A 13725-nucleotide genomic window follows, 5' to 3' on the forward strand; every position below is an offset into this window, starting at 1 on the left:
AAGACTATTTTATTATAATCTATTTAGCCAGGCATACACTTATTTTATCCAACAATAAGGCTAGTTTTGTTAGGTCTGCCGGAATCGAAACATCTATCATGATCTATTACTTTGTATAAAATTGAATGACATCTACGCTAATATTATAATTTTTTGTTTCCATGTCTCAACATCGGGATATGTTACCAGAGCTGGCCAGACCCAGCTCCGTTCCTGCTCAGTGTCAGACTCCACTGCTATGTGTCTCTGAGTTATGATGACTAAATGCAGCCGGTGCTAGCCAGACATCACTTCAGTCATTTACGATGGACTTCAGAGGATGAACTGATGCCAAATCCAACTGTAAGACATTGGATACTTCATATTACACTGCCTGAGCCTTGGATTTAGGATGGACGCCACAGAACCTGACTGAAAGTGCCTGCTGGTTAAACTGTTGGCATTCAATTGCCAACAAAAGCCTTCATCAGGCAACTAACAAAGGACAATGCATCTACGTGAACTTCTGCAGTTAATCCAGGATGGACTTCAAAGATATTAGTCATTGATTTTACAGTTCATACATTATTTTTTTTTTTTTTAAAACACTGACACTTAACACTTACTTAGTATACTAAATTTAAACCATGACCTGCACTGGCATTATATTCGTGTTGTTTAGCCAGAGGGGAACTGGCTCAACAGTGAGTCTTGCTCACAGGGGTTCTAAATACAATTATTATATAATTATAAAATGTATACACAATTTGCAATCATATTTATTCATACTATACAATGATGACTAAGACTTTATAGATATTAGAGTTTCATTTTCTGTTAATGCTTGATTTTCTGTAAAGCTGCTTTAAAAAGATGTGTGTTGTGAAAAGCGCTATACAAATAAAAATTACTTGACTTGTGAGCAGAATATTATTTATTGGGTGTCCAATAAAATTTTCAATGAATCTGTCATTTTGCCAAATTCTGCAAAATGTGTATTTTTACAAATTTTGCCATAATGTACTAATGTAATAATTAATACAGCAATTTAAACAATATATCATTATCTTTTTTGCCTTACAATAAACTTTCATCTTTTATTTTATTTTTTTCATTATGTTAATTATAATTGGTGGGGAAATGTGCTTAATTGTCTAAAAAAAAAATCCTTTAAGCAAAATGTTGTTGTTGTTGTTTTTTTTTTGTGTTTTTTTTTTATTTTTAGCAAAATATGACCTGGACATACTATATATACACATTGTATACTTAAAATATTATGCTGAGACAGAGATCTGATTATATATTTTGATTACAGCTGAGATTCCTGCACTTCTACTGAGTAGTCAACACAATCGCCACAGAAGCTGTGAGCACTGTTACACAAGGATGGGTCCCCCAGGCCCGTCAGGGCAACCAGGTGCTCAAGGCTCTCGTGGATTCCCAGGGTTACCTGGATCTAATGGACTGAAGGGTCAGCGGGGTTTACCTGGGCGGCCTGGTGTCCCTGGCATGAAAGGTATGGATAATGCACATTAGCTGAACTCACATCGGTCTGCACCGGACATAACCGGCATTGCATCATGCTGTGTTGATATGAGTTTGTCTTCAATGGAAAAGTCTTAACTGCATGTCATCTCAGAATGTTTACTGACACAGACCATTCATTTGCCCACCATCTGTGTTCGCTACTTCCCTGACCTGATTTTATTTTTATCTATCAACATGATAAGCTAGGGAGAGTCTCGGGACTCCCGTCAAATCAAATCACTCGTAAAAAAACTTGAACGGCAGCTGCAGATCTGGTGCCAACTGTGGAGAATTCCTCAAGCACAGTTTAGAGCTGAATTTTACTGGCTGCATCTGGAAGGGATTTTCGCAGTGAAAAAGGCCAATTGCTTGACTGTGTCATGTGAGTTTAACTTGCTCAAGCCAGATATCAGCATTAATCCTGCCTCTAATTTGAAGAAACATATCGAGGTAAATTTGATATTTCTGATTAATAGATTCTGTGTGTTTATAATGTAGCCTGTAATTTAACTATCACTGAGATTATTGGGCTGCTGTGAGAGATTAATGCAATGTTATCAATAGGGCTGGGCAATAAGATGATCTAGATGTTTATCTCAAAAAAGAGAGATGTCCTTGTTTAAACTTTTGAGTAGTTTTCTATTTTTAGCCAATGTTTTACATCTAGAACAGTGGTGTTCTTTACATCAATTGATCAACCAACCAGTGGTGCTCTTGCTATCTAGATGAAATATAAAAGATTGACTTTTTATTTCCTGAAGTCTGTAGCTGCGTGCTGTTTGATTGACAGGCAGCTAATGTTTGAGCGCTAATGCGGTTACGCTCCTAAATGATCAAATACACTTTATAATTTCGCCAATGCCTGTTTTGATGAAGATTTAATGTAAACGCAGTCGTTTATGTCTAAAGTGAATTTAAACAGTGGATCAAAAAGTTTATTTACATCAAAATGTTCACGAATTGATCACTGTCTAGTAGGCTATGTCATATAAAGTCTATTAATAAAACAACATTAACAAGAAAACAAGAAAACCACTCACTTCTTTTGGCTGAATAACTTGAGTAACTTTAAAAGTATTAATGTAATAGAATCAAACAGGTATATTTTTAATAATAATATTTTTTGTAAAAAGACATAGTTTTTTTAATAATGCTCACCACTGATGTAGAGAGTGTTAATTGGGATAATAAATTACCAGGAAAGGAGAGATGATAAATTATTTTATAATTATGCTTAGCCTTTATAAAAATAGAAAAGTATCAACATTTGTAGAGCAATACTTCAGCAGATACTATACTTGTGCATCATGCATTACAATGAGAACACAACTATTTCTGGACTTAAAAGATACAAGAACTAAATCAATGTTGAACATTGGATCTCAAAAGGAGGACAATGTGGCCCCCCTTGTGCTACTTAAAGAAATAATTCACACAAAAATGTAAATTCTCTCATCATTTACTCACCCTCATGCCATCTGTCTATGAATTTCTTACTTCAGAACACAAATTAAGATTTTTAGAAGAATATTTCAGGTGGTAACCACCATTCACTGCAAGTGAAGGGGTGCCAAAAGGGTTGACACTCCAAAAAGCACATAAAAGCAGCCTAAAAGTAATACATACAACTCCAGCGGTTTAATCCATGACTTCAGAAATGATGACAGGTGTGGGTGAGAAACAGATCAATATTTAAGTCTTCTTCTCTCTGCCCAGTAGATGGCAATATGCATGAAGAATGTGGAATCACCAAAAACACAAGAAGAAAGTGAAAGTTAAAGTGGAGATTGACTGAGCAGGGAGGAGAATTAGTAAAAAAGGAATGAAATCTGTTTCTCACCACATCTATCATATCACTTCTGAAGACATGGATTAAATCTGTGGAGGCACATGGATTAGACTACTTTTATGCAGATTTATGTGATTTGTGGAGATTCAATATTTTAGCACCGATTCACTTTCATTGTATGGACCAAAAGAGCGGAGATATTCTTCTAAAAATCTTAATTTGTGTTCTGCAGAAGAAAGAAAGTCAAACACATCCTGGATGGCATGAGGGGGAGTAAATGATGAGAGAATTTATATTTTTGGGTGAATTATTCCTTTTTAAGCGTGATGTAGCCCATGTACCAAACACCTTTTCCGATGCCTGCTCTTCCTCCTCTATTCTGCAGGACATGACTTGCCAAGTGATCCTGCTTTTTTAGCATTTTATTGCATTCCTTGCATTGTTTGAACATGTTTTATGCACAACAATAACTCTGTTGACATTAAGGGAAATTTAGACCCTACACATAAACTGATTTTAATGTAATTGTTTCATACATTATGATTTAAAATGGTGATCAGTGTATTGAAAATAACTTTTCAATCTTTTAATTTCTGTTATCATGTCTCCCTTTTATTTTTTATATTTCATGTAGTTTATCATAGATAAGTGATATATTTTAAAAGTTGGCATACAGTGTTCATTATAATGGGGAATATGTTTTGCAACTCAGTACTCAAACCTCACTACTCTTGAGTACTTTTAAATTAGCTACTCTTTTACTCTTACTTGACAAGTTTTTAGGACAGCTACTTTTACTCTACTTACACTACATTTTTTGGGAAGTAACAGTCCTTCTACTTGAGTAAGATTTTTCAGTACTCTTTCCACCCCTGAAAAAGACACATAAAAGACACTCATTTGCTGCCACATTCTGGCATTAATATGTAATGTCACTGGGATGAATCAAAATCTGTATTACAGTGTAATAAATTGTAAATAAAACCATTTTATTTTATTTATTATGGATTTGGAAAATAAAGTGGCTGGAGTAGCTCTGCATAAAAAAAAAATAATAATTCAAACCGGGGTCCGTTGACTGAAGTAATGGCTACTTCCAGTGAACACAGCTTTGCTGACTATAATGGGAGACTATTTGTTAACTATATTAAAATCTAGTTTTATTGTGTTGTGTCGTGCCACTTGTGTCTGGTGTAAACACAGTGTCAGACAGAACATTTAGTTTTCATAACTACGTGAAGAACTAAATTGAATATAATCTTTCACTTTGGGGGATGATTAAGTTTTATTGCAAACATTAAACTACATTTAAACTGAGAATTCCTTTATTTTTGTTCTCCCTCGGCCACTAAGGTAGTAATGGGTAATAGCTCCAAAGTAAAGTATTTATCAGCATCAATTTACATGTATTTATTTAGCAGGCCCTTTTTTTCATACAGGCAATGATAAACACAAGTGATTAATCATAAAGCGACCTTAAGAAGTGCTGCAATAGAAAGTTTCTAAGTTGACCAGAGAAGCACAAGCTAATACAGAGGTTTAGGTGTGACAGAGCATAGTCTGAAATTATTTGTATCCACCCCTCATCTGTTGTCCCAACTCTGACAATGATGGTATGGTAAAATTCTAGCAATTTTTTTCTATTCTCAACAGTTCATTCTTTCAGCTACCTAACTATGGACATTACATAACTTTCCGCTAAATGTATCAGAATCTGAACATGAGTTCCTCACAATTTAAATTGTCAAATTCCTTACAATTCTCTATCCTAATTAGTAGGAGGCGTGGATAATGTCTTGATGGTTTTGGGCCATCCAAATTAAGATTCGTGATGAGGAGGAGGGCTGGACCGGGCCATGACTACGGACACCCAGCTCCCAATCAGCCAAGGAAAGGGATAAGTGCAACAGAATGCGGCAGTTCGAGAGAGAGAGAGAGAGAGAGAGAGAGAGAGAGAGAGAGAGAGAGAGAGACATTTCCTCAGCTGATTAGCCCGATTGGGGGCCCCGCCCTCCTCCTCGTCACAGGATTTTACACTGCTTTTCTTTTAGTATTACATGTTATGCATCCCATACTCTTTGTCTCAATTGTGAAACATTGAAGTGCACAAAATGAATTCTTCTGGCTCTTTCTAGGTGATCCAGGAGAAAGGGGTGAAAAAGGAAATCAAGGACGCTCAGAAATTGGAGATCCAGGTCTTCCAGGACCACCAGGTGAGGAGATACAGCACCACTAATTATTCAACAGAAAGTTTATTTTTTATTTTATTAATAATTGAAGGTATTAAAGTCTAATGGCACATGAGTGTAATCACTCATAATGATGTACAGAAGACTGACTGCCTAATTAAAATGATCATTAATTGTTATATTGATCTCCTAAAACTCGGGAGTTTTGTTTCTGTTGTCATAATATCACTTTGATGTTGTTTTGCTCTAGGTCAAATGGGCCCAGCTGGGGTCGGCAAACCAGGTCACCCAGGTAAGCCAGGCCTGCCCGGTCATAACGGCGAGAAGGGGACGAGAGGGTACACCGGCGAGCCCGGTCAACCGGGCGTGTGCCATCCATCCATGTGCTACAGCGCCATGTTGCGAAGAGATCCGTTCAGTAAAGGGCCAAACTATTGAAACAGCTTTGACTGAATTGCAGACAGTCTTGATGTGGTGTTGCTCAGTGAATGAAAGGCAAAAGTACGAGCCAATCTCAGGATGATCACATGTTTCAAGAGTGTCTCTCACTCATGGACACGTAAAGTACCTCTTAAAGTGTATATAATACGGTGATGTCGCCTACACCAACACCACGATTTTCCGTGATTTAAAGGGATAGTTCTCTCAAAAATGAAAATTGTTTGATCATTTAGTCAACCTTATGTTGTTGCAAACCCGTATGTCTTATTTTCTTCTGTGGAACAAAAAAGGAGATATGTTGAAGAATGTTCTGGCCACTCTTTTGCATATAATGAATGTGAATGGGGATGGGGGCTATCAAAATCAAGATGCAAAAGGACAAAACAATCACCATAAAAGTTCCAAGTACCAAGTTCTCTGAAGCCATATGATTTGTTTGTGTTAGAAATCATTGAGGATCTTTCCCTCATGAGGGTGAGAAAATGATGACAGGATTTTCATTTTTGGATGAACGTAAGTTCCTCAACACTTGTTTTTCTGTGTCCCAAGCTGAGATGTGCCATGATTTATTCACGCTGTTTGTCATGAAGAAATGAAACTAATAATTGTGAAAAGCTTCCAGTGGGAATTTAACCCAGACTTCAGTCTATTTCCTGTTTCTCTATCTCCCCCTAGTGGCTTTGACAGTCCACTGCCAATCATCTCATTTTATTTATGATGCCAGAAGTACTGTTTGTTTTGCATTTGTGGTCACCATTTTTGTCAAACTTTTCTTTTGCATCTTAAATGTAAACCATGACGCTCCACGAACTTTTCATGCAAACTGTCATCGTCTGCAGCACTTCCAAACTTCTGTCCAATGTTAATGTCTCTTAGAGTTCAATAATAACTCTTGTACCTTTACCGGGGTTCTCACACCTTTGTAATCAATGATTTTCCTTCTACGTCCATTTGTAATTAAAGGATACGATTTTTTTTTATTATTATTTTATAAAGATTACACATAAATAAATCAAATAAATAAATATAAGCAAATAATTTGAAAAGTAAAAAGGGTTTACTACAGAAATGTCCACGACATTTACAGGCCATGGAAATCAATTTTAAAATACCCTGATATTTAGGTTTTTCGTAATGGTGGGAACCCTGTCCTACACTTCCTATTACAAATGTGAGTGTGTATTAAACTACATGAATTGTTAAAAGAGTCAATTAAATGAATTTATCATTTAACTTAATCTGGCTGTTTCTACAACAAACGATCATGAAAGTCACGTCAAAACTAAATCCAAAACAAGCTAGTTTTAGAAACGCCAAACATATCTGAAGACCATTTGTCTTTTACTCTTAGTTGGTGAAGGGTGTGTAGTACAGTGTAATAAAGCATACCTTTCTACTAATGTATAATTATTTGTTATTTATAAGAACTGATATCAGTTACAGCTACTCCTGTCAGAACGTTTTCTTATTTTTGCAGTGATTCATTTTTTATAACATTTTCATGTGTTTGAATGACTTTTGATAATATTAATTAAAACCTTTTTTTATTAAATGTCTTGTTGTTCCTTTATTTCCCATAAACATAACAAAAATATTACATACCACTAAAAGTGACAAAAATGCACTAATTAAAAATGTGGAAAGACTCCTAATTATTATTATTATTTATTCTTATTTTTTTTTTTTTTGTAACAGCTTATATATTTCTTAAAATTCTAGGCCTAATTGAACATATTATTGAATAAAATATGAACTGATCTTAAATTAAATTAATAAGTGACACGTTCCTAATCCAATTATTTAGACTATCAGATTGATCATTTATGTTAATGTATTGTTGCATTGAAGTATGAGATATGATAGAATGACACAGATTTGTATGTATTGCTAGAGAAAACGTAAGACTGCAAGTAATAATACAACTAACCCTATACATGATATATAACACAACTAGGTGGGTCATTAAGGCAGTTTTAATGCTGAGTTTTGTAGGGTGGTGAATTATCATCTTTTTATTTTATTTTTTTTATATACAAGACACGTGAACAAATATGCATGATCTGAATTGCCCGTTTAAAGTGCCTGAGACGTGAATCTATACTGGATTAAAATAATAACAATCATAAATAATAATACAAAAGTTAAAAATCTCAAAGCAATCAAAATGCTGCTCTGTTGTAATTGCACCGAGGCCCAGAGGCAGTCCTAAGTGTCGCTGTTGCTTGTGATCGACCGTGCTCTTGGTGGTTCTACTAAATGGCAGAACTAGAAAGAGAAGTATGAAGAAAGTATGGTAGCATGCAATTCTGGACTCACCTTTGGACATCATTGGAAATAATCTCAAATTGAACCTACTCATTCTCTATTATTTCTGTCCACATTAAAATAATGAAAATAATAGTACATTTAAAATTGTATTCTTATGAAAGGCCTTTTACAATAATAATAAAGTCATCAAGACTATGAAATAACACAAATGGACGTGTGGGAATTACAGTAGTGAGCACAAACTATAGTTGAGCTTTTTCAGAGCCACCCTTAGTCCTGTACACTCTGGGCATTCACTGCTTTTACTTTACTATCAAAGCCAATGTATTAATTGATTTATATTTAGAATGAATGTTTAAAAGAGTAATTCAGTTCATATTTATTTGCTAAACTAATAACAAGCATTTAACCATGAGCCAGTAACAGTTTACAATGACATTCCCTTTATTAAGGGTTTACAAAGAGGTTTATTTATTTATTTATAAGTTATTTAAAAGTGCATTATAAATCATGTATATGCAGTTTCAGCAATATGCATAAAAAGAGCAACTTTCATCCAATACTTGGCAAATAGTGTGCATTTTAACTTACATGTTATAAATGGTGACAAATGCCTAATTAAAAAACACATTCATACTTATACAAATCAAAATCACAAAAAGCCCAAATTTGTAATTTATGTCAATGCAAGAAAAATTTGACATCATATGTCATATAGGGTGAATATGCGCAAAGTGGGACACTTGGAAATTTTACATTCCTTGGCATTTTTAATTAGGATTCAAATGCCATCTAACCAAATGCCTAAATTACACCTTCATAGAAAGTTTAGGATATCTCCTACCTTAGTCAAAAGCCAAAATGAAGAAATAGTCAATACTGGGAAGAACTTTTGAACAGGCCCGTTTCTAGCTATAAGCGGTATAAGCAGCTGCTTAGGGCCCCTGAGCCACTAAAAGCTGCAAGCAGGGGTGGACCCAGATTACCAGTCCAGCCCTGGCTGCAAGTAAGACTCAGGTATATGTTGTGGCTCAATTAGACAGTTATAGGGGGCCCTCTTGTGGCTCGAGAGGGAAGGGAGAAATTCTGTTGGGCAATAATGCACGCAAGCTGTATGTTGAAGGTGTTATTTCCATTCTAAATAGTCATTTATTGTTATTCATAGTCATTTATTGTTCATTTATATAGATTTTGTTTTGTTTTTTGCATTTTGTGTAGTTAATATATTCCAATTAGTTGAAGACTGTATTACGGGGTCAATCTAGGGGGTATATTTATTCCGTTTGCAACCTAGGCTTACAAAATATGACATTATCCACTTGTTAAATGAACTTAAATTAACAAATTGAAGTTGTTAATTCTCATTAAATATCCATTAAGATTAACAATTGTAATGTTTTTAAATACAGGAAGAAAAAAAACTTCTGGAAAAGATAAACCCAATTTATAGTATTTGTATATATTTGTATAATAATATATTCCAGTATTTGAATATATTATTTTTAATAGAATATGTACATTTTGTTTAAGAGAATATAGACTTCAAGATGAATATAAAACAGCAGAAAGCATGCACATCCACAACAAAAATGTTCAGGTGCTCAACTAAAACAAATCATCAAAAAAGGGAAAATAGACTAAATGCATTGTATTTAATATTTTTGCTTCATAAAGAGTAAAATATGATGAAGAAAAGAAACTGAAATAATTCATTTTTCCTTTTTCTGCATGTAGTTCACCGCACTGTGTTCTGCACATATGTAAACAGACATCATGATGCACTGAATTGAACTATACTGTCATTTAATCATTATTACTGCTATGTAAATTAATATTTATTAATAACTCATTGCTTCTCTTTAAATGCCTTGATACTTTATGCTGTCCCACTTTATCAATATCACCCTGTAAAGTGGGACAGAGGAAATATGATTGTTTAGAAAATAACTACAAATTACTTGGAATAACTATCTACATTTTCTGATACACTTTCAGATCATAAAACATCACATGTAACATTTACAAACATTAAGTCAACTTTTACTTTTTTATAACATTAATAAGATTTAGCTCATATTTCTGTCATATTCTTTACCATTTCTTTTCCCACCAGTGTTAATGAGCTCTGTAAGATCCCCAACTTAAAAACTCAAGAAGTTAATTGTTTACTTTCCAAAGATTAGTTTCTTAAATCATTTTTAACCCTTTAAGGAAATAAATATGGATATAATGGGGATAAAACTTTCCCGCTTAACCCATTTTCACCCTAATAAATCTGATGACCATTAAAGGGATAGTTCACCCAAAAATGTAAATTTCTCTCATCATTTACTCCCCCTCATGCCATCCCAGACGTGTGTGACTTTCTTTCTTCTGCTAAACACAAATTAAGATTTATAGAAGAATATCTCAGCTCTGTTGGTCCATACAATACAAGTGAATGGATGTAAAAATGTTGACGCTTCAAAAATCACATAAATGCAGCATAAAAATAAAATCCATAAATCTCCAGTAGTTAAATCTATATTTTCAGAAGGGATATGATAGGTGTGGGTGAGAAACAGTTCAGTATTAAGTACATTTTTGTCCATTTAGTCTTCCTGCCCAGTAGGGGGCGATATGCATGAATAATGTTAAGTTAAAGTGGAGATTGACAGAGCATGAAGGAGAATTTATAGTGAAATGTCTTCTGTTTCTCACCCACACCTATCATATCGCTTCTGAAAACATGGATTTAACCACTTGAGTCATATGGATTACTTTTATGTTGACTTGTGTGATTTTTGGATCTTCAAAATGTCGGCACCCATTCACTTGCAACATATGGAATAAAAGCGCTGATAAAGTCTTCTAAAAATCTTAATTTGTGTTCTGCAGAAGAAAGAAAGTCTCACACATCCGGGATGACATGAGGGTGAGTAAATGATGAGAGAATGTACATGGATGAACTATTCCTTTGAACCATACTGAACTTTTATGTACAAGTTTCCATTGTTGGCAACTCCTTATATATGCTTTCTGCTTAAACCTCCGCGCTCCTAAAGGCACCTTTACATTTGTGATCCAAAGGCTCTCGAGCCTGCAGCCCCCGTTCTGTGCACACAATTGCATTCGTTTTCGCTTTTAGAAGTTACCAGAAGTTGTCCGTTTCTCCACATAATCTGCACCACCAAAACATCTACTTGGAAAAGTGCACTCAATTGTCGGGATAGCTATTATCCAAAAGTCTGAGCAGCCTTGAAATAAAGCTGACAGGTGCTTTTCCTTTGGCTAATCACGAAAGGTCTCATATATCAAGTGTCTCTCATTTCACGGTAAGCTTGCATTCATGCCCCAGGTCAATGATGTTTTATATATACGCCCGCTAGTGGTTGACGCCAACCCTCCGGAGTGTGGGACGGACTTCAGCTTTCAACACTTTTTCAAGAATGTGGTCTACTGTTGGTGCATGCACAACTTGAGGTAGTTCATGCACTGACTCCTGAGGGTGTGCACCTCTATTCCCAGGGCATCATTGGTGCCATATACTGGTGTAAGTTATTTCTCCTTTGATACGCTATTTGGGCATTATCATTTGCATAAAGCAGTTCACTGAAATGACAAGAGTGAAGATGTTACCTCACAATGGCACAGCAGCTATCGGATGGTAAGCGCGCAACAGTTGACCCGAGCATCACTGTGGAGTCTAAAAGGAGTTCGTTTTAAATTGGGGAGGAATAAAGATTTGATCATAAGGGAACGCACCTTAACAAGTCAACCCCACGACAACGGAGAGGATTTTGCAAATAAACTGAAAACAAAACAAAACCAAAAAATCAACCGAAAGCAATTATTAATGGTGCAACATGGAGAGCACCACCATCAACCCAGCACACGCTTGGTGAAAGCATCATTCTGAGAGATGAAAATGAGAGCGCCAACATTTGGACTTGTGTGGAGCTGTCTGGGGTTTCTTCACAGCGTTCAGTGCGGTTTAGGAGACAACCATGTGCATTCCAGTTTTATTTACCGGCGGTTGCGTAACCACGAGCGGCGAGAGATCCAGAGAGAAATCCTCTCCATCCTGGGTTTGCCTCACCGTCCCAGGCCCTTCTCTCCACTCAAGCAAGCATCATCTGCACCGCTCTTCATGTTGGACCTGTACAACGCGATGACGACCGAGGAGGAGGACGCGCTCCTCGGAAAGGCGTTTGAGGGGAAATCGCGTAAAAAGGCGCCTGCAATTCCACAAGGATACTCGCGCGCGCCGCCGCAGCCGTATGGCGTTGCGTACCTGACGAGCCAGAGCCCGCCTTTGACCACCGCGCACGACACCAACTTTCTCAACGACGCGGACATGGTGATGAGTTTTGTTAATCTAGGTAGGTATGGTTGGTTTAGTTAAGACAGGCTGCGCGTGACGCTCCTGTTTCTCGGGCGCGCGCTGCATCACCAAATGCCTCGCGCTGTATCTTGAGCGCGCTTGTTACTTTTGACCCTCATGTTTGGCTGTATCTGTAAACATAAGTAGACAGTAGCTATTTCGAAATTATCGTCTTATTTTCCTATTCAAATATGTTTAACGTGTTCCTCAGACTTGATCAAAACACGTTAACAAATACTGCAGATTTATACCTTTGCCTGTCCACAAAGTACATGTATGTGTGTAGATATATATATATATATATATATATATATATATATATATATATATATATATATATATATATATATATTTTTTTTTTTTTTTTACACAGGTGAATATTATCTAGTATAGTTACACTGATTCTGTTTGGGATCAATTTAATCTTAGCAAAAACTTTGGAGAAAAAAATACAATTGAATAAAACAAAGCAAAACAACCAACTGCTGATTCGGGTGTCAGACAATTGTAGTAGCCCACATGAAAAATGCATCATTCGTCTTTTATATCAGGTTTTTTTTTAGAATTTTTTTTGAGTAATTTCCATATTGGTTTCTTATTTTTTTTCTCTCTCTTTCAGATTCTTTTGATCTGACTGTAATTTTAAACTTTGGTATTTCAATTTTTACACTTAGGTAAACTCTTGATAACATATATATATATATATATTTAGGTCAATATATTAAGGTCATATATATATATATATATATGAAATACTATAAACAAAACAAACAACTGGCAGGAATCGTAACATTGCAATTTATTGAATTTATTTATCTGAAGTAGTATAATCTGAATTTTCTAGGATCAAAAACAAATGTAATTTTTTTCAAGAAAGACTGTTAAAAATCCTTTTGAAATTGTGTTTATAGTTTTATATAGGATACATTGTATATATATATGGGACTTAAAACATTATAAATTACAATATTTCAATAATAATGGCAAGAAACGCATTAAAAATATAGTTTAAATCATGTACACATAAAGCCTCTTCTACTTTTACATTATTTAATCATATTGCACACTTAAAAACATAAAGTTGTTTTAAGTTCCGACTTAAATCTTTTTTTAGACTATTCAAGTACGTTTGTCTTATAATAATCTTTTATATTATACAGTTTTACATT

The 13725-nt window shown here is 35.2% G+C and overlaps 2 protein-coding genes across 2 annotated transcripts in view; both read left to right on the forward strand.

Annotated features, from left to right (window-relative positions):
- The window catches only part of LOC127617659 (collagen alpha-1(XXI) chain-like), a 102969-nt gene extending 95524 nt beyond the window's left edge, over positions 1 to 7445 (forward strand). Inside the window, exons 27-29 of the mRNA XM_052089681.1 lie at positions 1295 to 1495; positions 5431 to 5508; positions 5735 to 7445. Coding sequence (XP_051945641.1) covers positions 1295 to 1495; positions 5431 to 5508; positions 5735 to 5922 — 467 coding nt within the window. The 3' untranslated portion in view covers positions 5923 to 7445. The remainder of the gene's footprint in view (positions 1 to 1294; positions 1496 to 5430; positions 5509 to 5734) is intronic.
- A 4239-nt stretch (positions 7446 to 11684) lies between these two features.
- LOC127617667 (bone morphogenetic protein 5-like) overlaps positions 11685 to 13725 on the forward strand; it is a 56538-nt gene continuing 54497 nt past the window's right edge. Inside the window, exon 1 of the mRNA XM_052089692.1 lies at positions 11685 to 12554. Coding sequence (XP_051945652.1) covers positions 12095 to 12554 — 460 coding nt within the window. The 5' untranslated portion in view covers positions 11685 to 12094. The remainder of the gene's footprint in view (positions 12555 to 13725) is intronic.

This window comes from Xyrauchen texanus, chromosome 24 (assembly GCF_025860055.1).
Source record: "Xyrauchen texanus isolate HMW12.3.18 chromosome 24, RBS_HiC_50CHRs, whole genome shotgun sequence".
In the NCBI taxonomy this organism is placed as follows: domain Eukaryota; kingdom Metazoa; phylum Chordata; class Actinopteri; order Cypriniformes; family Catostomidae; genus Xyrauchen; species Xyrauchen texanus.